The sequence below is a fragment of the Rissa tridactyla genome, chromosome 8 (assembly GCF_028500815.1).
Source record: "Rissa tridactyla isolate bRisTri1 chromosome 8, bRisTri1.patW.cur.20221130, whole genome shotgun sequence".
In the NCBI taxonomy this organism is placed as follows: domain Eukaryota; kingdom Metazoa; phylum Chordata; class Aves; order Charadriiformes; family Laridae; genus Rissa; species Rissa tridactyla.
The window spans coordinates 6,332,354-6,353,480 of NC_071473.1; the positions used below are offsets into that span (position 1 = coordinate 6,332,354).

The window sequence follows — 21,127 nt, forward strand, 5'->3', positions numbered from 1 at the left end:
TCAGCTGGCAAAAGTCACCCAGCCAGAGATGAACCTCCAAGTCTCAGTTGTCTTGCACCCTCAAACCAAGCTTCCCTCTCTTAATTGTTTCCTTAATGGTTTAATTCATTAAAGGGATGACCTAATTGCAGGTAGCATTTGTTCACTGTCACCATTCTGCCAAATGAAAAGAGACAGTCATTGATCATGTCCGGTACCTTCGGCCTTCACCAAAATGCCTGAAAGGCAAAGAGGTCAGGGTGGCAGGGGAAGGTCTGCATGGAGGAGGCATCGCAGCCCCCTCTCCCCAGCAGCCTGCCCCAGAAACCAGGTACCCACCGTGACCTTGGAGTTAGTTAAAAGGCTTCAGTTTTGCTATGTGAGTTGTTTGATACTTGCAGCTTGTTGATGTCTAAAGAGTCATTATCTGCTGTCAGCTTCTATTTTCATGATTGTCACCTCAGTGCCGCAACTGGGGACGATCTGCAGCTGTTGTAACTCACTGCAAGGCACCAAAGCAAGGCTGGGGCCAAGCTGGTTCCTGCTTCTCTTCCTTCCTAGCACGCTCCCGATCCCTTGCAGGTAAGAGGGACTGTGCCATGTAAAGAAAACATCTTCTTCCTGCGCCTGGGCTGCAGGGTGAGATCGATCTCGCTCCTCGGTGAGTGCACATCTGCAACTCCTGCTGTTTGCAGCCACCAGTGAAGTTGCTGTGAGCCCTGCCTTGAGGTCTAGCCAGAGCAAGACTCAACCCTTTCAGCTTATACTCTTTTTTCCTCCCTGTGTTTTACATCCTTAAGAAGAGAATGTGCATCAGGCAGCCAGCAAAACTCTGGACATAGAGGCACAAGCCATCATGTATCTTGTTTTGCAGTATTGCATCTCCTCTGGATCAGTCCACAGAAGTTTGGGCTTTTATCACCGGCAATTCCAGAGTTGGCCCAATAGCAACAGTCACATTGCACCAAACAAGGTGGTGTGGGCACTCTTCTCGCAAATGAGGATTTGTCCAAAGCAGAAGACTGGGTTGCATCCAGAGAAATGACACACCGCCTTTTCCAGCTGCTCTACCACAGCAAACCACGCTGACAGCAGGAGGGGTGACATTCGCTGCAGACCAGGACACCTGAGGATGGCTGTTCAGGATGGTCACACTTTGCTTCCAGCGACACTCCAAGGACCGTTGGCTTCAGCAGAGGGATTCTGGATTGGCTCAAGGGCAGGAGAAAGCAGGTTTTGACTCGCTTGCTTTGGCCTCCTGTGATAAGGAGCAGCCCGGTGTTTTTTGGGCACGCCTGGGCTGAGAGGGAGATGAGTCAGTCTGGCTGAAAACCTGCTGCATTCTCTGCTCAATCTATTTAACCAGAGTTTCTGCTCCAATGCAAATTAGGAGCATGCCTAATTTTTTAATGTATATAAAGAGAATTTGGCAAAAACAGCTCCCTGCCTTTTTTATGTTATTTTAGCAACAGAAACGACATATTTCTCATAGATCACGCTGCCACTTTGTAATCCTTTCTGTATTTTCACAGCACAGTCAGTCATTTATTTGCCAGTCATTAGCAACCGGCAGAGAATAAAATCAGTCAATACTATTTAGATAAGGCAGGGTTGGTTATAAAATGCTGGTAGAATCCTTCCCTGTGTTTTGAAATCAGCCATCAGTACAACCTGGCAGATGCAGGTTGATAACTCACCCACCGAAGGTCTCTGGCACTATGGCTCTGGTGGTACGAGTTATCTTGCTCCGACAGATGGGATGGTAGCAAAGCTGCAAACAGGCTGCTGAAGAGTAAAAACCTTCATTGATGTTGGAAAAACCTCTTGTAAAAGCCAAAGGTGACTGGCTACACTGGCGATTTGCAGGGAGGAGGAAAGGAAGGATTTGTTTTTCTTTTTAATTTTGATTCAGACAAGTTTAGCAGGTTTGAGGAGGTCTGAGTGAAATGCCACAACAGGCGAAGCGCAGCAGCACCCTGCTCACGTAGGTCTGCCTGGAGGGCAGGAAATATGCCCGTGGCTCAGAGATAGGGAGGGAAATTGCGGATGGGGCTGAGTGCGATCGAACATGGACCGCGACAGATAAGACGGAGCGTATATCAAGGGCGAGTCTGACTACAGAAGGACTAAGGCTCCGGCAGCTTGGGTATCATTCCCGTTTCAGCATTCAGGATGTCAAAGACCCTACTTCACACTGTATGCTGAAATGCTCCTCCAAGTGCTTCAGAGGTGTGATTTCCCAAGGCTTTACCCAGATTTCATTCCTTCTCTTCTGTCACTGTGTACAAATTACCTGCATTTTCTCCGTGACGTGCGAATGTTATTTCTCGCCTATACCGCACGCCCATATGTAACCCCTAAGCACTGCCAAAAGTTTTCTGACTCATATACCATTTGCCTAATCGATATTGTGTCTCTCGACTATCGCACATGGCTGGTACCTGTGACACTGAGTACTTACCCAGGTTTCATGAGGGTGTTGCTTGGCATGGCTTAGCCTCATCATCCTGGCCGTGCCACTGATGGATGGTGTGTTAAGGTGTTGGATGGTCCATCAAGGCCTGGTTTGTGCGATCTATTCAGTCTTCTTTGCCCCAGGAGAGTCACACTGAAACCCAATCTTCTTTCGAAGTGGTCCCTCTTGGAGAGGGTAATGACAAGTCTGCAGTGTGCAGAGCAAGCTGCAAATTTTCCGGAGATGCATTGTCAACGAGAGACATCTGATTGTCTATCTAGCACGGCTTTTACCAGCAAAACCCCCACCTGAATAAGGGAAAGGAGACTTAATGTGAGAGAGACATAAAATCAATGCACCAGAACTTACCCTTTCCATAAAAAAGCGACTATTCCTGCACGACTTTGACAAAACTGATGTAAACTCCGTGGTGCTGGCACCGAACACGCACATTGTGATGGGACTTTCAAATATCTCTGCCATGTAGGACAGGTGTGAGAAAGGAAGCACTGGGTTAGTTTTACAGGCAGAAAACTTTGGAGGTCACAGCCTGCCTGACATCAAACAAGGCTGTCACGTTAAAATCAGGAGCTGAACTGAGATCTGTGGAGTCCTAAGTTGACACCTTAAGGACAAGCCCATCTTTTCTTCACAGGGCGTGCATGACAGGACAGAGTCATCCCTTCCCCATTAGTTCTCCTGCTTTTATGGGACTATATTGCATTAAATTAAGTGTGTTTGCAAAACAAGAATTCCTTCTGAAATGCACATTTATTCATTCACTGGAGCGTGACCATTACTGTCTGTTTAGTAAATAAAATTAGTTTTGATTATTTTTAAATTAGAAAACAAATCAGTCATTAGCCTAATGGAAAACTTTTTTCAATCTCATGAGCAGATGCTGCACACATTTCTAAAATATTTTCTTTATTTTATTATGGCAAATTAATAGAAGCCAAGTCCTGCTTTTCTGCTGCAAGTCAAGAGAGGAATGGGAAAGAAACTGAGACACTCCTGAGTTTTTCCACATTCTGGCGCCGATCTTTCCTGCAAGGAGTTAATCTTCAGTGCTTTATCAAGACCAGTTTCCTTTGAAATCAAGGGAAAGAGGATCCCTGGCTTGATCAGCGGATAGATGGGCTTTTCAGCATCCTTTGTGTCTTTCTGATCATCACTTGTGGTCAGAGCAACAAATGGGCCATTGAAAAAAAATGGGTGATTAGCAAGGTGTAACCCTTCATCATGGACTGTAAATTTGATTTCACACTGAAATCAGCACTGATTTGCTCCACTTCAATCTTGATGTAGGAGTAAGCTCCAGAGCTAGCTTGGACATGCCAGCGGTGCAACCCCAATGTCCCAGGGGACTGAAGCCTCTGTGTCCCCGAGGGGACAGTGCTGCCACCCGGGAAATGAGCTGGGGGGTGAGATAACAGCCCCTCATAGCAGCAGCCAGATTGCTTGGAAAAAAAAAAAAAAGATTTTTTAAGAGCCAGAAAATACGCAAACAATTTTGGGGTTTGTTTCATCCAATGCCTAAATGGTATACTTTATCCAGAAAGTTTTATCAGAGCAAAGCGACGACAACCTCTGTAGCATAAGCCTGAAGACCGCGGTAGATGATTAGTGCGTGGTAACTCTACGCAATACACCCTCACCTGGCTTTGAGTCAGGGGAAAGAACAGAGAAATTTCACTGTGTACACAAAGAGTTTATAGTTTGCACTGAAACTCTTCCTCTGTGGTAAAAGATGATGCTTTTGTTAGCACAATACTAATGTTTATAAAGCATCTCGGCATGAAATGGTGTTGGCTTTTCTTTGCAGCATGTTATAAAATCATCATGGAAAGAAAAACAGAGTATCCCTAATGCACCAGATTATTGTTACGCTGGTGTCTCCTGATACGGCACCAGATTAACGTGACAGAGCAATAAAACTCTGTATCTCCATTTATCACACCTCTTTAGCTCTCTCACATGCTCAGAGAGGTTTGAAATAAATATTAGCTTTTTTCCTGAAGAGAAAATAAGTTACCCAGAAATCATCGATATTTCAACTCTGCCAATTTTGACTCAAGTGTTGGTCTTGTGAGTATTCTTCATTTCTTCTGTGTTCTTACCTAATCCACTGAGGAGGTTTTTTGTTTTCTTTGGTTTTGGAGTTTATTCTTCCATCTGCTTCTTGTTATATTGCTTAATCTCTAGGTGCGTGACTTATTCTAGCAATGTGTTTTTATTTTCGCGTTGAAGTAACAATCACACAGTCCCTGTGGGTCTGATACGCCTCCATCTGAAAGATGTCTAAAAGGGGTGTCCAATCCTGGGATGAAATGTCTGGAGGGACATTCTGGGTTTGTTATCTCCCCTCTGTCCTCAAACCACCACCCTGAGTCTGCAGATGGTTTTATATGACTCCAAATTCCTCCGTCTCTATCCTGAGCAGCCTTCTGGCAACCCAGTATCCACCTCACAACCTCTCTACAACATACATGGGTCTCTGCCCCACCTCTCAACTCATTTTAAAATAGAAGAGGCTGAGTATGAGACTGTTGCTCCTCACACATTTTAATTCTGTTGGTGGTGCTGCCAATCTCAAGCGTACCAAAGGTTTCTGTTGGACTGCTGGTTTCAAGGCTGTTGGGTGCATTTGCTTCAAGTTTATCAGGACTCCTTCATAATCCCCAAGTGAAATGATTCCTCTTGAAAATGAAGACTGAGATAGCCAAGCAGCCCTTCTCTCAGGCAGCCTTAGCAAAATACGAGTGAGGACTGGCAGCGATGACACCCTTCCCTTCTGGTGCCTGATGCATTACCTATCTCCAGGACTGCCAGCCCTGATTTTTATGGACCTCCATGCACATTGGCAGGAGACAAAAAAATTATAAGGGTTTTTTTTTTGGTGCTGACTTTCAGCCCCGAATGCTGTATGATGGAGGTCAGAGCCGTTCTTCCCAGTTTTACAGATACAGAAACTGATGTACAAGTGGTGAAGTGACTTAGGCAGAGTCTCACAGCCTTAGGAGCAAATTCCTAAATCTCGCCCTGGCTTTTCAGCTATTCCCTGCTCATAACTGCATCCTGCTACTTACATAGCAAATACTAATACAGCATATAGCTGGTAAGAGCAAGCTCAGCTTTGCTGCTATTATGAAGAGCCCTCTGGTTTCTTCATTCTGCTAATTTTCCCTGTGCTTAAGAGCTCAGCTGCTCCAGAGGACCAGGCTGGTGCTTGGCCATGGCATAGATGTACTCAGCAACACACTTTGACTTGAATTCTGCATCCCCGCGCTTCGGCAGAGCAAGCTCCCAATGCTGCGCACACAGGGCACCCTCCCTCTGTGAGAGCATCAATTATTACTGCCGCTTGCAAAATGATCTGTGAACTAAAATGGGTTTTTCTAATTCTGTCGCTGGAGAAGAACTTCTGGCTAATCAACTGGAGGCAGATGGAGTTGGCAGAGATGACATAAAGGCCTGCACTAATTACTCCACGTGTCTCAAGAACTGATAAGAGAGTTGATTTATGCCTGGAACAGCCTGATAATTCCGGAAATAATAGATATTGCATGACTTAACTAATCAATGTAAACCTGGTTGTGCTGTGATTTTGAATTAACAGGCATGGTATAGCGCAGGTGTATGGAAGATGGGCTACAGCCTCTACTGCAAGAAGCCTAAATGTACCTACTAATGGCCCAAGCCAGGGACCAGGCTCTGGGTACATCCTGCAATTGTCTTTTACTGTATCTGGTGAGTTCTTGTGCTCTTGTGCTTGGGGAATGTGAGTGTGGCCCACTATGACGGCACAAAGAAGGAAAATGGTGCACACATACACAACAACGGTGGGTAGGAGCAAGAACTTCCTTAGGAATTGGTCCATCCTATGAGTTCATGTAAATAGTTGCATCAGGAGTAAGTAGTTTTAAGACCTGAGTGGTTTTAGCTCAGGCTATCGCCCTGCCTGGTGTGCTCGGTCCTCAAGGCTGGTGGTCACGCAGTCAGGTCTGTTCTCCACCTGCACAGCTGAATGGGGACACCCTTGGGTGGGAGTGAAGGCTCTGTCCACCCTGAGCTACAGGTCCTGCTGGCTGGAGTCAGCCTACAGGACAAAAAATGTTTTGCTCTGGCTGTTGTCCTGCTTTCCCCATTCTTCATAGACAGACCATTGCAGCTCTACGACCCATCATGGGACCTCCATGTAGTACCCCCTACCTCTCACCTCAGGCTGATATTGTGGACATAACACATTTTTGCTGTTTGTATTTACAGATGCACAATGTTTTCCTGGACTAGCCTGGGAGGATGGACAGGTTTTATTCTGTTTTCACCCACCCAGGAACTTGTTTGCATTCCTCCACTGTGGTTGTGGAAGTGAAGATAGACCTATGGGCTGGCTGAGACCCACCCATTGTAGGGCAGAATATATATCACTGAACAAAAACACATGCTTTTCCAAACTAAGAGAGATGTCAGTTAGAAATACCTTAGATATGAAGACAAATTCAAAAATGAACTTGCCTGATAGGACTTATGGTAAGATTGGTAGATCCAGAGTCAGTTTTAGCCTATTAAGAAGCCCAGTGACCAGGTCTCTGGGCAGGGATTTAACTTCGCCTCCTGCAGAGCACTTTAAGGAGAAGTATTTGTGTACCACAGTGCCATGTTTTAGTAAATTATATCTGCTTTTAGCACTTTATGGCACAGGTGATCAAACACGTGAGTAGATTTTGAATGGTGCGTGTCAGGACCTGGTTTGGACTAGGAACTACAAGGTCCTGAGAAGGGCAGTTAAGAGAAGCAACAGGTCTCTGCTACCAGGCCGTCCCGAAGGCCTCACTCAAAAGGACTTGTGGAAACAAACTGCCATGGACTAGCTGATAAAGGTAACTTGGCTTTGAAACGACATCTTCAGGGTCCTCTGCTCAACATGCTGAGCCTTTGCGAAGCTATAAGGGGGAGAGGATTGCAACCTGGATCTCATTTTGGAAGGCTGCCAGCCCCAAAATCTTCATCAATTCCAACGCGGGGCCACTCATTCTAATCACTCTTGTCTACCCTTCTCTGGGTGGCACTCTAGGGGGGAAGCACGTCAGCATCATGCTCTGTTTAGAGTTATTTGAATAATCTGCCTTGCTTGTACAAATGCCAGGCTGATATTTACTGCTGGTGCTGGGGCTCAGTCACGTCCCTTAGAGATGCTGTAGAAGGTCACGAAAGGTTGGAAGGACAGCTGAGATGCCCTCTCCTTTTGTATCCCCTGCCCTTGCTTGCTATTATATACAAATAAATTTCCTGACAGAAGGACTGTTTGACCTGTGTGGTGGTGGAAAGAAATTTCTAAAGAGAATAGTTTCTGCCTGGATTCAAACAAATATCTAATTTGCTTTCTTCCTTTTTGTGTATGAAGAGTCCTCACTTCACGGTGCTTGGATCAGACACGAGGCAGGAATCAGGTCTGGATGCCGTTCCTTTCTCCCCCCACCCTGCTACATGGTCTCACATTAGTCATTTGGTTTCTGTCTGTCCCCTGAGCTCCCAAGCGCCCTGAGGCACAGCAACTTTCCTTTCGGTGCCTGAGCAGGACAGAGCCCCACAGGTCCCTGTACTTGGTCCTACCACCCTAAACTATATTGCATCTACAACGGTTTAAGCATCAAAGACTCAGCTGAGTCTTTTTTGTGCAGTGCCTGACGATGCCATGAAATGGATAGTCAAGAAGGGGATTGAACTTGTTTTAATTTCTGAAAATACAGTTTATATTCATGTCCATACTTACATTCAGAACCAATAAATATACACAACAGCTTTCCAGGACTTCACAATCATCGTCACTTACATAATAATAAAGTGGTTACATTACATTTTATATGCAGTTTGGTTTAGAATGTGAAAGTATTATGAATACATTGAATCCTTTCGACAATGTTTTCCTCGTCTTGTTTTTATTCTTTCTTATTGTGTTTGAAAGATTCATGAATACTATGAATCTCTTATATGGGTTAATGACAGTAAAACGATCTAAATGGACTACACAGCACTTTATAACCATGGCTCATACACAATTTTAAGATCAGTGCTGTGGCCTTTTTTGTATGAATCTTCCTCTTAAGAAATAGTGTTTTTCTTTTAAGAGATCTCCTTGAAGACTTCCAAAGATATTATCTGAGCATTTTTCTGCTTTGAGCTGATCCCAACAGTGCAAAGCAGCCATAAACTCAGCTTAACAAGGTAGTTAAAACAGGTTTAGTGTTGTTTTGCATCAATAGAGCATTACAAAGCCAGCAGTGTATACCAGTAAATCAGTTCTCTGGAATACAGAAAGTGGTAACACACGTCTGACTTAGCTAAAACACCATAAGAGCCTCACACAGCCCAGTATAACCCATAACACTTTTAGCTGGGAAACGGAGGGGAGTAAAGAGAAGTCTATATACATGTATTTGAGTTTGTGGGTCTCCAGATTCTAGCTTTGCTATGAATTCATTTCTCCTTTAAGTCCCCAAATTCTCCAGGTCTACAGGTACTACATGCAGTACGAAACCATGCCCTTAGACCTTGCTAGTCTGCATATGTCCGTTGAATTCAATATTTCTCTGGGTTAACATGGATTCCTGCAAGCGGCTGCTGTTCTCTTGCCTGTGTTCAATGGGGTCACCATCCTCTACGCCGTTGCCCTTTCGGAGGCAAAGGACTTTCTGAAAACTCTGCTTGAAGTTGTCAGAAAGAAATCCATAAAGAATGGGGTTGGCACAGCTGTTTGCATAGGACAGGACCACCACAAAGAAGTACACCCCTACCAACACAGGGTCTTCTGGCAGTATAAATATCAAATTGACAATGTTCATCATGTAAAATGGGAGCCAGCAAAACACAAAGACCACCACAATGATCACCACCATCCTGGTCACCTTCCTCTCTGATCTCCTGCGCCTCGTAGACCCAACTCGGATCCCCGAAGATTTGACTTTAATCACGATCAGCAAGTAGCAGAGACAGATCACCAACAAAGGACCAAAAAAACCAAGGACCGATGTGTAAATTATGAACGCTGCTGACCAGATGTTGACAGGCTCTGGCCAGTTCATGTTGCAGGTCTGAAAGTCTTCCTGCACATCTGAAAAGATGATCACTGGAAGCACCACCAAGAACGAGAATGTCCAGACAGTCATGCTGATGAGCTTGGCCACCCTGGGACGTCTCCACTTGGTTGATTTAATGGGGTGAACTACTGCCAGGTAGCGGTCCATGCTCATCACAGTCAAACAAAAAATACTAGTGAATTGGTTAATACCATCTACAGTCATAACCAGCCTGCACAAAAAGGAGCCAAAAGGCCAATAGGAGATGGCATTCTGGGTGGCCAGGAAGGGCAGGCCCAGCATGAAGAGTACGTCAGCAACAGCTAAATTCAAGATGTATATGTTGGTGACAGTTTTCATCTTGGCATAGCGCAAAACCACGTAAATGACCAATGTGTTGCCGCTGAGTCCAACCGCACATACGAGGAGGTAACAGATGGGAATGAGGACTTTGTGGATGTATTTGAATGAGGGCTGCTCTGAGAGCGTCCCGTTCTCTGTCACATTTGTGAGCAGTGAGGAATTCACATCGCTGGAGCCAGCTTCTGTGCTAAATGTGCTGGAAAAGTATAAAGGATCCATAACTTTTACTCCTCAGTTTTTCTTTTAAGGCTAAGAGAGATTAAACTTCATGGGCGTCTTGTTCCTAGAAAGAAAAAAAAGGGAAGAAAAAGAGAGAAAGAAAGAGTGAATTCAAGGTAGACTAAGTGTGGCACATCATTTAATTTTCTATCTGTAGTCGGATTTTGTGTTTGAATTATGCAGTTAGCACATGTGATGAGATCAAGGCCTGAACAAAGGAATTGCATGATGAGAGAATTGCACAAGTGCTCATCTCAGTAGATGATGGTCTCTGTTGAATTTTCACAAGCTCCATGCAGGAGGGTCAGGATGTAACTGTAAGGATGGGGGCCTGCACGGCAGGAACACAGCGTGCAACCCACCGGGAAATGCAGGCGAGAGGAGAAGGTGATAGCCATCACACCTCACAGTCAGAGCAGAAGCTTTCCTGCAGCACAGGAGTCTGAATGCCCCAGCGCGTGGGCCGTTCGGGTCCAAAGCCTACCAGTAACAAGGCCAGTCCTTCCTCTACTGACGAGAAGTGTTAATTCTTGCATACTTCCTGTGCCGCTTGGCAAGCAAACTTTACCGTTTGATGGTCTCGTTTTCCACAACCTGTATTAAACATGTTTTCCTCTTTTGTGAAATCAAGGAGCAGGGCGGATAATACCCTCTGCTTCCCAACCTGCACAAAAATACACAAATCCAGAACCCACCTTTCCTCCTCGCTTTCTGTCTAAAAACTGATACAGAAAATGTTAGAGGATAATTTTGACAGACTCTGACCGAACAGTGCATACAAATCCGGCAGAAAGCAAAGCCCTGGCATTAGTGCCGAAAGCTTTAAGCTCCAAATTGGTGCAATTCCGCTGTCACTGGCAGAGGGTGCCCGGAGAGGCTCAGGGACTGACTCAGCCCTCTCTCACTCCAGGGCAACCTCTGGGTGCTTTCAGAATCCAGAAACAAAGTTCCCGGCTCTTCGTATCTGAAGCTCCACTGCGATGTTTCACAGGTCTCCCTGTTTACATGGAAACAGTCTCAGTTTGATATATTCAAATGCCACTTACTGCCTGGCAGAACCAATTGAGAGCCCCCAGGGAACATCAGCAGTTGTGTAGGTGGGGAAAAAAAAACCCCTCCATAACAACCGACAAAACCCAAGGGGGAAAAAAAATAAATAAAAAAAAAAATCGATGAACTCCAAGATGGAGAGGACCATGTCTGAGAACACTCTTCCATCGGGTCAGGCCGTGTGCTCGCAGATGTGAAGACTCTGCAATGGAAAGGAACAAGCTGTTTCTTTTCCATCTCTTGAGACTACTCTGCTGTTAGTGTTTCTGAGTCCCTCTGCTCTCCACCTGAAGTGTGCTTTTTGTCTAAGAAACACCTTTCTTCTGCAGGAAATCCAAACGGCAGTGGGCAGCTTAAGGACGCAGACAGCTGAACTTGGTGATAGAATATATTTCACTAGACAATCTGAAAAGGGTTGAGACTTTCCAACGCTCTCTTTCTGTGACATGCTTGATTCACACGAATGTTTTTTCGTTCTGTGTCTGAACGTGGTCTAAGTAGATGTTTATAAAGCTTTCCACTACAAAACAGTCAAAGTATCTGCCATAACAGAGTGGAGAATCAAAACACCAATCTGGCCCAAGATCTCTCCCAAGTCTGGCCAGCGGACTGCGAAGGTGCTCAAGGAGGATGCGACCAGCAACTTTTTTGTTCCCATCTCCTGATGGTTATGTTTCCGTAATAACCTGGGGGTGTGAATCTGCATTCAAGATGACGGCAAAAACACCCAGCCCACATTGCACCCATGCCTTTCGAGCAAAAGCAAAATTCAGCATCAAGTAAGCATGCAAAAGACTCCTTGTCTCCAAGAGGAACGCAAACACCTCCACGGGCTGGTTACCGTGCTTTCTCTTTGGGTGAGAAAAACTGCCGTGGGTGAGAGTAGAAGTCCCTCCAGCTACCAGTAGTAATCACAAATATGCTGTTCTGATTTGGAAATGTGCAGATGGGAAGTAGGTGTCTCACATGTTACTCCCTAGCTGGGAGGAGATGTACCAGGGAAATCAGAAATCCAAGGTGGTCGAGAGAGCTGCCAAAGCTCAAACAAATGCTGGCTTGAAGATGGAGATGAGAAATGGGCAGGGAGGATCTGCACTTTCTGAACATGCCACCGTGGTGTTTGGGGTTCGCGTATTACAGCCATGGGCTCACTGAAAGAGCCGTTGCGGTCCCTGACAGCACACTGCAGGGAGACGCCAGCTGAGACCATGCGCCTTGGGAATTAAATAGCACTGGACTTAATGCTTAATTAAGGAAAGGCAAACTCCAGTTCTGGCCAAAGAGTGGACTTTTAAATCCTGTTCTGACACTAATTTTGAAATGTAAAGTTGTATTAAAACTCAGATTATTGGTGGGGGAAATCTGGGAGAAGCCAAAGCAGCACCGTGCTGCTCTCGGGCTGTTAGGGGTCTGATCTTTGGGATTTTCTTGCGACCCAGATGCTGTGTGTGACCCAGCTGGTTAACCAGCATCTCTGAAGGGAAGAATATAAACAAAATGGGTGGTGGGATGGGGCAGTCGGTGTTTATAAACTCATATTCATGGAGCTGCATTTTTGGGACTGAGTATGGTGCTGAGATTTGGAAAGCGCTTCTCCCCAGACTAGCTCAGTCTGGGCCAAAAAGCGAAATATTTGTTCTGGGACTGCAAAAATAGGAGGACAGTAAAAAGAACCAGTGCTCCCACTCAGAAGGGGAAGGAAAGGGAATGCATGTGTGGTTCTCATCCTAGTGCTATAAAAGAATGGGGGATGGACATCCTCCTTTTCCCCCACAGTACATATCCTTGAAATAGTTGACTATAGAAATTACACAGTAAATTCTTCAAGCCTGTTGCTCCTTCCACCACACTTAGAGTTCAAGCCTTGGGAGAAGCACTGAGGAAGAGGAGTTCCTTTACATGGATAACCTACTGCCCAAATGCTTGCCAAAAGCCTCAGGTTCTTCGAGCCACCCATTGCTGGCATTCATGATGCACCCAAAGGATTTTCTTTAGGGACCTTTGTGTGCCTCCCATGGAGGGGGACAGCTCTTCCAGCCTCCTTCAACAACCGCTGTGACAGTCTCTTTCTGCTGCTGTGCCATCCCCGGGAGTCAATGACACTTCAGCAGTTTGTCAGTCTGCTTCTTTAGCATTTTGGGGCTCTTCTCTTTGTTTTGTGTGCACATTAACCTTTACTCTCAGATTTTTTGCTCCGTTTGACGAATTTTGCACCTTTCCCTTCAAAAGCAGGTGGATTCAGAAGGAAATGCGTTGCTAAGGCTCTCGTGCAAAGTATTTCGTGTCTTCATGTGGTGGCAGCCTGCAGGCTGGCGGCACCAGCAAGCATCATCGGAACATTTTCCGTGTACTGGCTGGGGACCTGATGTGCTTAGAGTCGTCCAGATCTGAAAACTGAGCCCAGAGGCCCCGTTCAGTGCTTTATCCACTAAACCACTGAAACTACATTGCCTTTGCCTTGTAGCCATTGGTATTTTGGGACTCGTTATAGCATGGCAACAACCAAAAAAGCTGAACCGCTGCAAAAGCATGTTTTGCTGGCTGCCTTTGGTGAGCATAGATGATTTTCCCTTCTGTTTCCCTCTGCTATCTAGCTCACAGCTTGCCCCTCACCAGCACAATTTTTGTCTGAACTTATATTGCCACTACGGCAGTTAATGACCACGAACCTCAACAAAGGATGACTAAATATAATTAAGGCATGCTGACTGATACCTTATACACTTGTTTTGGTATTCTTAATTAATGGATTAATAAAAAAACACCTCTAGGGGACTTTCTCTTGTCCAGATTTTTTTCTCCTCGGTGTTTGATCTCCAAGGCATCATACTGGCATACTTCTTAAATTGTGTGCTTTGTGCTTAAAACACGCGAACCAAAAAGGCAGCGGAGCTTAGGGCATAGATCCAGAGCAATCACTGGTATAATTCCAAGTTCTCCTTTTACAGAGCAGTACTCTGGAACAAAAAAAAAAAAAAAAAAAAAGGCATCTACTGCAGCTGAACATACCTGGCTGCCTGTGTCCCTGCCCAAGAAAACTGAGAGAAGAAATAGCGGAGATGTTATGGTACAAACCAGTCTGCTCGGAAGAAGGTATTTAGCCTTTGTGAAAACTCCTCTAGCAGGTATCCTAAACAAACACGCTTTTACTGGGCACAAGAGCGGGTATCCAGCTAAAAGCACACAGCAGCCCATTAGTGACTGAAGCGTCACCACGACAAAAGGAAGAACAAACCTTAAAACTGTCCAGGCAGATCAAGGTGGAAATTCTTCCTGGCTGTGGTTACAATAGCAAAGCAAAAATAACTCTATGAAGTGCATTGCACCAGAGTCAAAGCAGGGTATAGCTGGGATCAAGAAGGAATTACATAAAGAAACCTAATTTTATGAGTCAAGATTTGATCTCGCTGCCTATTTAGCACTGGAATCATAACTCTTATGCAGCATCAAGCACAATTGCTGTGAAGAGAATTACAACAGAACAGCAGATTACTTCGTCCAGGTGCAGAGTAACTAGCAGGAACAGACAAAAAGGTAATCCAGACAGATATGCTTTTAAAACAGATGGCCTGGGTAGTAATGGGAAGAAAAGCACCTGGATAAGTACCCAAGAAGTATCTAACAGCAGCAGAACTTCATGTTTTTCCCCCCTGTCCCATGGAGTTAGCTGTGATAAGTTAGTGGAGCTGTAAAGAAGCGAAGAAAAACTCTCCTAGTCCTTTTTAGTAAGTTTGCCTTTTTGGGAATGACTGTTCATCACGTGCTCCTTCAGCTACAGCCCAGGGGGCCTGATGCTTTGCCTTGGCGTGGACGGAGCAGGCAGAGCCAAGGGTTGCTGCTGCAGGAGGGGGCGCGAGCTGCTGGTGGAAGGGTAAGGAAGGGAGGTGGTGGCGTGAAAGTTGGTGTGACCTGGCAGAGCGGCTCTGAAATAACACGAACGCCCAGGCAGGGCTCCTCTGCATGAGGAGGAGGAGGAGGAGGGAAATGCAGCATCATGCCAAGACCTGCTTCAACTTCTTACAGTGATAATAATGTTCTTGCACTAAACCAGTAGCTCCCTGAGAGCACAGAAATCTCATCATTTCATATGCAAAATTCTTGGGTTTCCCCACTCCCTACCTTAGTCCATGGGGTAAAAAAGCAAAAGGATTCAGTTCAGATGGGAACTTTCTCCTTGTTAAAATCTGCCATTTGACATCTCTCAGGCATGTTTCTCACTCCAACAAACCAGTGATTGATTTTCCTGTACAGAAGACATAACAAAACAACTTTCTTGTGCTAAATTGGTTTTCAGTTTTGACTAGCTGTATTGGTACTAAACACTGATCGCTGAAGTCAAAATTGGATACTATCTTGCCACTTTTAGCACTATCAAAATCTTTAGGAACTATATTTTCAACTCAGGCCAGCCCAGTGTTTCCTAGAGCACCCTGCAGAGACGTTACCTGATGTCTCGGTCCTATTTTTAGTTTGCAAACAAACAGCCCATAAAACACTTTTACTTTTGCCAAATATTTGCTAAATACTTCCCCCCCCCCCCCAAACACATTTCAGGCTCTGTTATGCTCAGAGATTACTCACTTCGGCTGAGCTGGTCCTGTCACACAAACAGTCGTGTAAATCACATGCTTCTGATTTTGCTCCCATATCAGTTGATTTAAGCAACTTCAGCCAGAGGAAAGTGTGGAGCCCAACATCTCCGTGCTCACACCCAGGCAGGCGAGGCTGGGGCTAAACTCCGACGGCTGCACTGGCACATCACCGTAACTGGGGTTTTTATCAAAACATTTCTCTTCCACCCCGTTCTCCTCTGCAATCCAACTGATTTCAGGGGTGTGACAGATTCAAAACCAGTTCAGTTGAGGAGTATGGGCTCGACCAGTTCAGTTCAGTATGGGCTGCGTCTCCTCCAAGGCTGAGGGAGAGCTGAAATGACCACAGATCCCTTTGGCTCCGTCACTCCTTCCAGGAGAGCCCCGGGTCAGACCAAGCTCAGTAACAGCTTCTCTTGATGCGCGAAGTGGAGCAGCTCCCGGAGAGGAGTCTCGGGGGGGACCTCCCAAGGTGCGAGGTCTCTGGCTCGGGGTGCCCCCCACACCAGCAGTGCAGATCCACTCCGGCCACCGAGTCCTGGTGACAAAGTCCCCCAGGAGCTGGGATTCCCAACACAAGCACTAACAGACTGATCCCAGCACCCTAAGTACTGGCTGCCTGGTGTGACCTGCATGTCTCCTCCCCCACAAAACTATAAGAAGTCTCTAGTTTACCCCAACGCAAGCCTGCAAGTTCAAAACACTTCAACCGTGTTGTTCTTTCCCTGCTCTTCAGCCTGGGCACAGGGAAGAAGGGGTGCCGGGTTCTGCAGGTGCTGGGAGCTGCAGTAAGCCAGCGAGGCACACGGTGCTACTCCCAGCCCAGACCGCTGGTGACTCCCAGGACTCTGCTTTGACCTTGATCATCCACTTCTTGCTGACCATCTTGGAGCACATCCGACCCCCTGCTCTTCCCTCCCGTGTTTTATCAGAAAGGAGCACGGTGCGCTCAGCTCTAGCCCCCCATGGCTTTCTGTGCCCACGCTGTGCCAGGCTGGGCAGCATTCAGGGCTCTGACACCTTTTTGGGTCACGGTGGGGCTCAAGCAGCGCTGAGTGGGTGGCGTGTCGGGCTGTGCCTGCGCATCCCTCCCGCAGGTGCCTTTCTCCTTCCTTTCAAGCGGCCGCTTTAAAGCAACGGTAAGGCTTGTCCTGCTTTAAACACCGCATCCTCCGCTCGGCCAGCGGGTCCTCTCCCCGCCATCCCTCCAGCCAGGACGGGGCCAGTCCCCTCTCCAGCAGCACAAGCCCCGTAAGAAGGGAAAACTCGGGGTGGCCGCTTGCTTCGGGGAAGCCGCAAACGGGACCGAGCGCTCCGGTGCCTCATTCATCCCAGAGAGCCCTCAAAAGCGGGGTGCGCTGCTTTGCAAAGCCCCAGTCTGCCCCGTCCCTATCCCTTCTGCCTCTCCCCCCGTCCCTTTCGGCTCCCCCAGCCCCGCTCGCTGTTCTTCTCCCTTCTCCCCGCTCCCCCGGCAGTGATTACCTGCAGCTCCAGGGACTCTTCTCCGCCGGGTGGAGGCATGAACGGCCCCTTGGGCTGCCGCACTGCTCCGGTTGCAGCCCCCCACCCCCACCCCCCGGGGCCGCTCGCCGAGCCGGGAGCGCACCCCGCGCTCCGCCGCTTCCCCCCGGCGGCGGGCGGGGACCGCGGCCGCTCCCCCGGGGAGGAGGGACGGGGCTCCCGGCGGGGAGGGAGGGAGGGAGGAGGTGAAGGGAGCAGCGGCAGGGGAGGGTGCCGCAGCGCCGGAGGGGACACCCCGGGGCCACCCACTCAGCAGAAAGTTGGGCTGGAGGTAGGGAGCCGTCGGTGCTGGAGGGAGCAGCCTTCCGCCGGGATGCTCTGCACCCCCACGCCCCAAGCATGCCTGTGCCTCCCTCCCCAAGCTCAGGGACGCCCTTACCTTGCTCTGTCGTCCCGCTGTGCTGCCGGTCCCGCTGCTGTGCCCGGCCCCCTGCCACGGGTGCGGGGTCTGCGCCTTGCGAGGGGAGCGGCGGCTCCTGGGAGGGGCTGGGAGCACCCGCTCTGTGCCCACGGAGAAGGGAAGGGGGTATCACAGGAGAGCCGCATTTCCTCCCTTGATCTCGCTCCTTTCCAGCTCCGAGAAGTCCTTTTAAAGACTCCCTCAGGCTCGTCTGGAGCGAGCCCCCTCCCCGGGCGCGGGGGAATCGCTGCTGCTCCTCCCGAAGTGCAGCGCCTGAGCTCGCAGGCTCCTTCAGGGGCGACGAGAAGGGACTGTCATCTTCAGCACGTTTATTTTACACACCTGTCCCCGAGCACTGAGCATAAGGGACGATGGAGTGACGGGGTCGGACTCGGCATCCTACCTCTCCATGGAGAACGGGAGCTAAAATCCCACGTGGGGATGTTTTACTCCAGCTGGCCCTAAAATTACTAGCTAGTGCAAAGATGCAGGGCTTAATTACCAGGCTGTCAGGCTAAACGCGTTGTTTGTTTTACTCCTAAATTCCCGGTGACTTCACCAGGGTTTTGCTGGGCAGGAAGGGGCTGAAATATTTTGCCCTTTGAATGCAACAAGTGAATGGAAAGTCATAGATAGCTCTCCCCGCTCTGCCCTGCACTTTCACTCTGCTATTACATACAGAAACACCCGCACCACTGTCACCCAAGCCCCTTTGCTCGGCCGCTTGCCCCGGTGTGTGCAGTGGCGGGGGGGTGTTTAGCTGAGTGCAGGGCTCCCAGCCCCAGCCAGGCGCTCCCGTTTTCATCAGCATGCACGAGGCATCGTGCGTCGTAATAATGTATATGATCTTAATCCGCTGCTGAGGCTTTTCAATTAGAGATCGGTGATTGAGTCAGATGTGTGAATGCAAAAAAGAGAAGGAGAAAGCTGCTTTTGGCATGTCACTTTCTAATTCAATCTGCTGATGTATTTATGGTCATGTATTGCTAAATTGAACTAAGACTCCAGTCTGCTCTTGCCATGACAATGGGGAGAGTCATCTGATAAAAATAGAGTTGGGATGATAAACAGAAAAGAAGAGGAGATTTTGATTACCTTCTTTGAAAACATGCCAAGCAAAATGTGATACAATAACCCCACTGTGAATATCAGCTTGAATCAAAATAGGGCTAATTTAATGAATTTCCCTTGTATATTTTATTAGCATTTTTTTATCATTTGTAATACAAAAAAAAATTTGCTGAGAAAACACAGTGGTCCCTAAGTTTCCCTGAAGAAAACACCGCTCTTCCGCTAAATAAACACCTTGCCAAAAGTATTTTTACTGGGATCTGTGCTATGATAGTGGCAGGATTTAAAAAAGCTCTCAGGGTCTGTCGAATTCTTTACCCACTCAAGTCAACAGCGGTACTCCGTTTCAGGGCTGAATGAAGCGAACACAAAGGCTGTCTGAGAACGCTACCTGTTATCATGCTTTTAATGGCTAATGCCCCTGGTCAGAGACCAAAGATCAGTTACACCAACCACAGAATAAACATGGGAGGAAAAATAACTGCTGGCACACAAGTGTAGGTGCAGACACCCGGAGGTGCAGGCTGGGCACACAGACCTTCAGAGGCACGTGGGAAGGGTGATGGCCCAGATTTGTTGTGGGGAAGGTCAACGTGTGAGGCAGATGAGGTGTGTGGAGGAAAATCACACACCTCTGATGGGACAGTAGTCTTTTTTTAAAATTCTAATGGCTCTGTCCGTTTTCCTGCATGTAATATTTTATAGATGTATAATCTATATATCTTTAACATTTTTGTGTTGGGGTTATAGAGAGGAGAGAGATCTAATATTGAGCTAAAAGCCTCAAACTGCATTATTTTGTTTTGTTCAACTCTTTGTGTAAAAACACCTCTCAAACTGCCATAACTTGGATACAAGTCTATTTATTTTGCCATTCCTTGTCACGTACAGAAATCCAGTGTCATAACACAATCCCTGAATGGTGCATTTCCTACTGTAATGACAAATGATCATGAAACTGCTGACAAATGTAATTGTAATAATACATTTTAAAATGGTGCGTATGTGTAACATGGGGGAGGCGACAGCTCCAGGGGAGCTGTAAAGCCAGGTTGCACGGGAAGCTCCTCCTGCGTGCTCGAAACTGCCTTGTCAAAATTCATCTGAAGCAGAAAGGATGAGTTGTGATCAATATTTTTAGAAGGAAGAACTCCTGGGGAACTTATGTCAACAGCCTCTCCTGTTGAACCTGGCAGCAAGGAGCAGAGACTGATTGCTGGCGAGGGAGGAATTGTTAGTGTGTAAACCATCTCAGTGATAGACTTGGGTCCCGACCTGGCTGGAACTAGATGGAGGTGTTGAGACTGAGACCCTGGGGTTGGACTCCCTCGGACCAGAAGGACTGAAGCAGTGCAACAGAGATACCTTTCAAACTCAGACGAACGGAGAAACCAGGAAGGAGCAGAAGATGTATGGTTTGCTCCTGGTTTGTTTCTGGAGCCATTGCTCTACAAATAGATTGTGTGCTAAGGATTAGACCCAGACTTTTCATAACCACAAGAGGACTAATGTCAAACCCAATGAAATCGGTACTGAAACGCAGGCAAGTCTGTATAACTTTGCCAGGCTGGAAGTAGACTCCTTGGTGCTTCAAAATCTTCCCAAGTGGTGAAGGACTGTCTGTATTTTAAAAAATGGGAGTCAGAGGCAATGGCAAAGAGGGAAGTATGTTCTTCGTTAAACAGCCAGTTGGGGATGAGAGACGTGTTCGTTCCTCATCCCCACAAGATTCCCCAAATTGCAGGATGGCCTTGTTGCGAAGACGCCCATCCCAGCAAGCTACATCACTGGAACTCATGGTGAGTGAAGCTTTGTCTCCCAAGGCTCAATTCTGGCCGCTGCCTGAAGGTTACAGTATGTTTTCCTCTAAGGGTTTTAAACTTTTTTTTTTTTTAACATTACCACTTTTGAGAAAAAGGAAATGTATGGGGTAAGAGCTCTAGCATATTACCTTGAAAGAAAATCATTGAGCTTGCTGGATGAGAGTGGTTGCTCGTCACTCGGAGTTTTCAAATCCAGCTGAGATTTGGGCTGTAGCGTAGTCCTGAGTTATTCATGTTACCATAGAAATAAATGGATCCATTTTCTGCCCTTCACTGTGCAGAGCTTCAGACTACACTGGCTACAGGTATCTATCACCCCTCCGCCTCACGAGCCCTGGCCATGGCCGTGGTGTTGGATTCCCAATCTTTGCTTCTCCCAGAAACTCCACATGCAGCAGGGACTTTTTCTTTCTTTTCTTTTTTTTTTTTTTTTTTTTTTTTTTTTAAGTGATTGGCTTGCATTCAGCTCGAGCATTTTTGAAGCTCAGAGAAAACATGCTTCAGCTCAGCTTCTAACTGGAAGACAGTTACTCTATTCAATTACATTCACAGTTTGGCTGGCTGAAGCCGAATGT

General features: G+C 47.0%; 1 protein-coding gene across 2 annotated transcripts; it reads right to left on the minus strand.

Moving 5' to 3' along the window:
- Nucleotides 1-8,889: 8,889 nt before the first annotated feature.
- On the minus strand, nucleotides 8,890-15,831 carry SSTR5 (somatostatin receptor 5). Of its 2 annotated transcripts, none has more exons than XM_054212435.1 (2): nucleotides 15,727-15,831; nucleotides 8,890-10,159 (listed from the first exon to the last, which is right to left on the minus strand). In XM_054212435.1, exon 2 carries the CDS (start codon nucleotides 10,093-10,095, stop codon nucleotides 8,983-8,985), a length of 1,113 nt encoding a protein of 370 aa, XP_054068410.1. In that variant the 5' UTR covers nucleotides 10,096-10,159; nucleotides 15,727-15,831; the 3' UTR covers nucleotides 8,890-8,982. The 2 variants fall into 2 exon arrangements, with proteins under 2 accessions (XP_054068410.1, XP_054068409.1); XM_054212434.1 differs by lacking the exon at nucleotides 15,727-15,831 and adding an exon at nucleotides 13,911-14,028.
- Nucleotides 15,832-21,127: the final 5,296 nt, after the last annotated feature.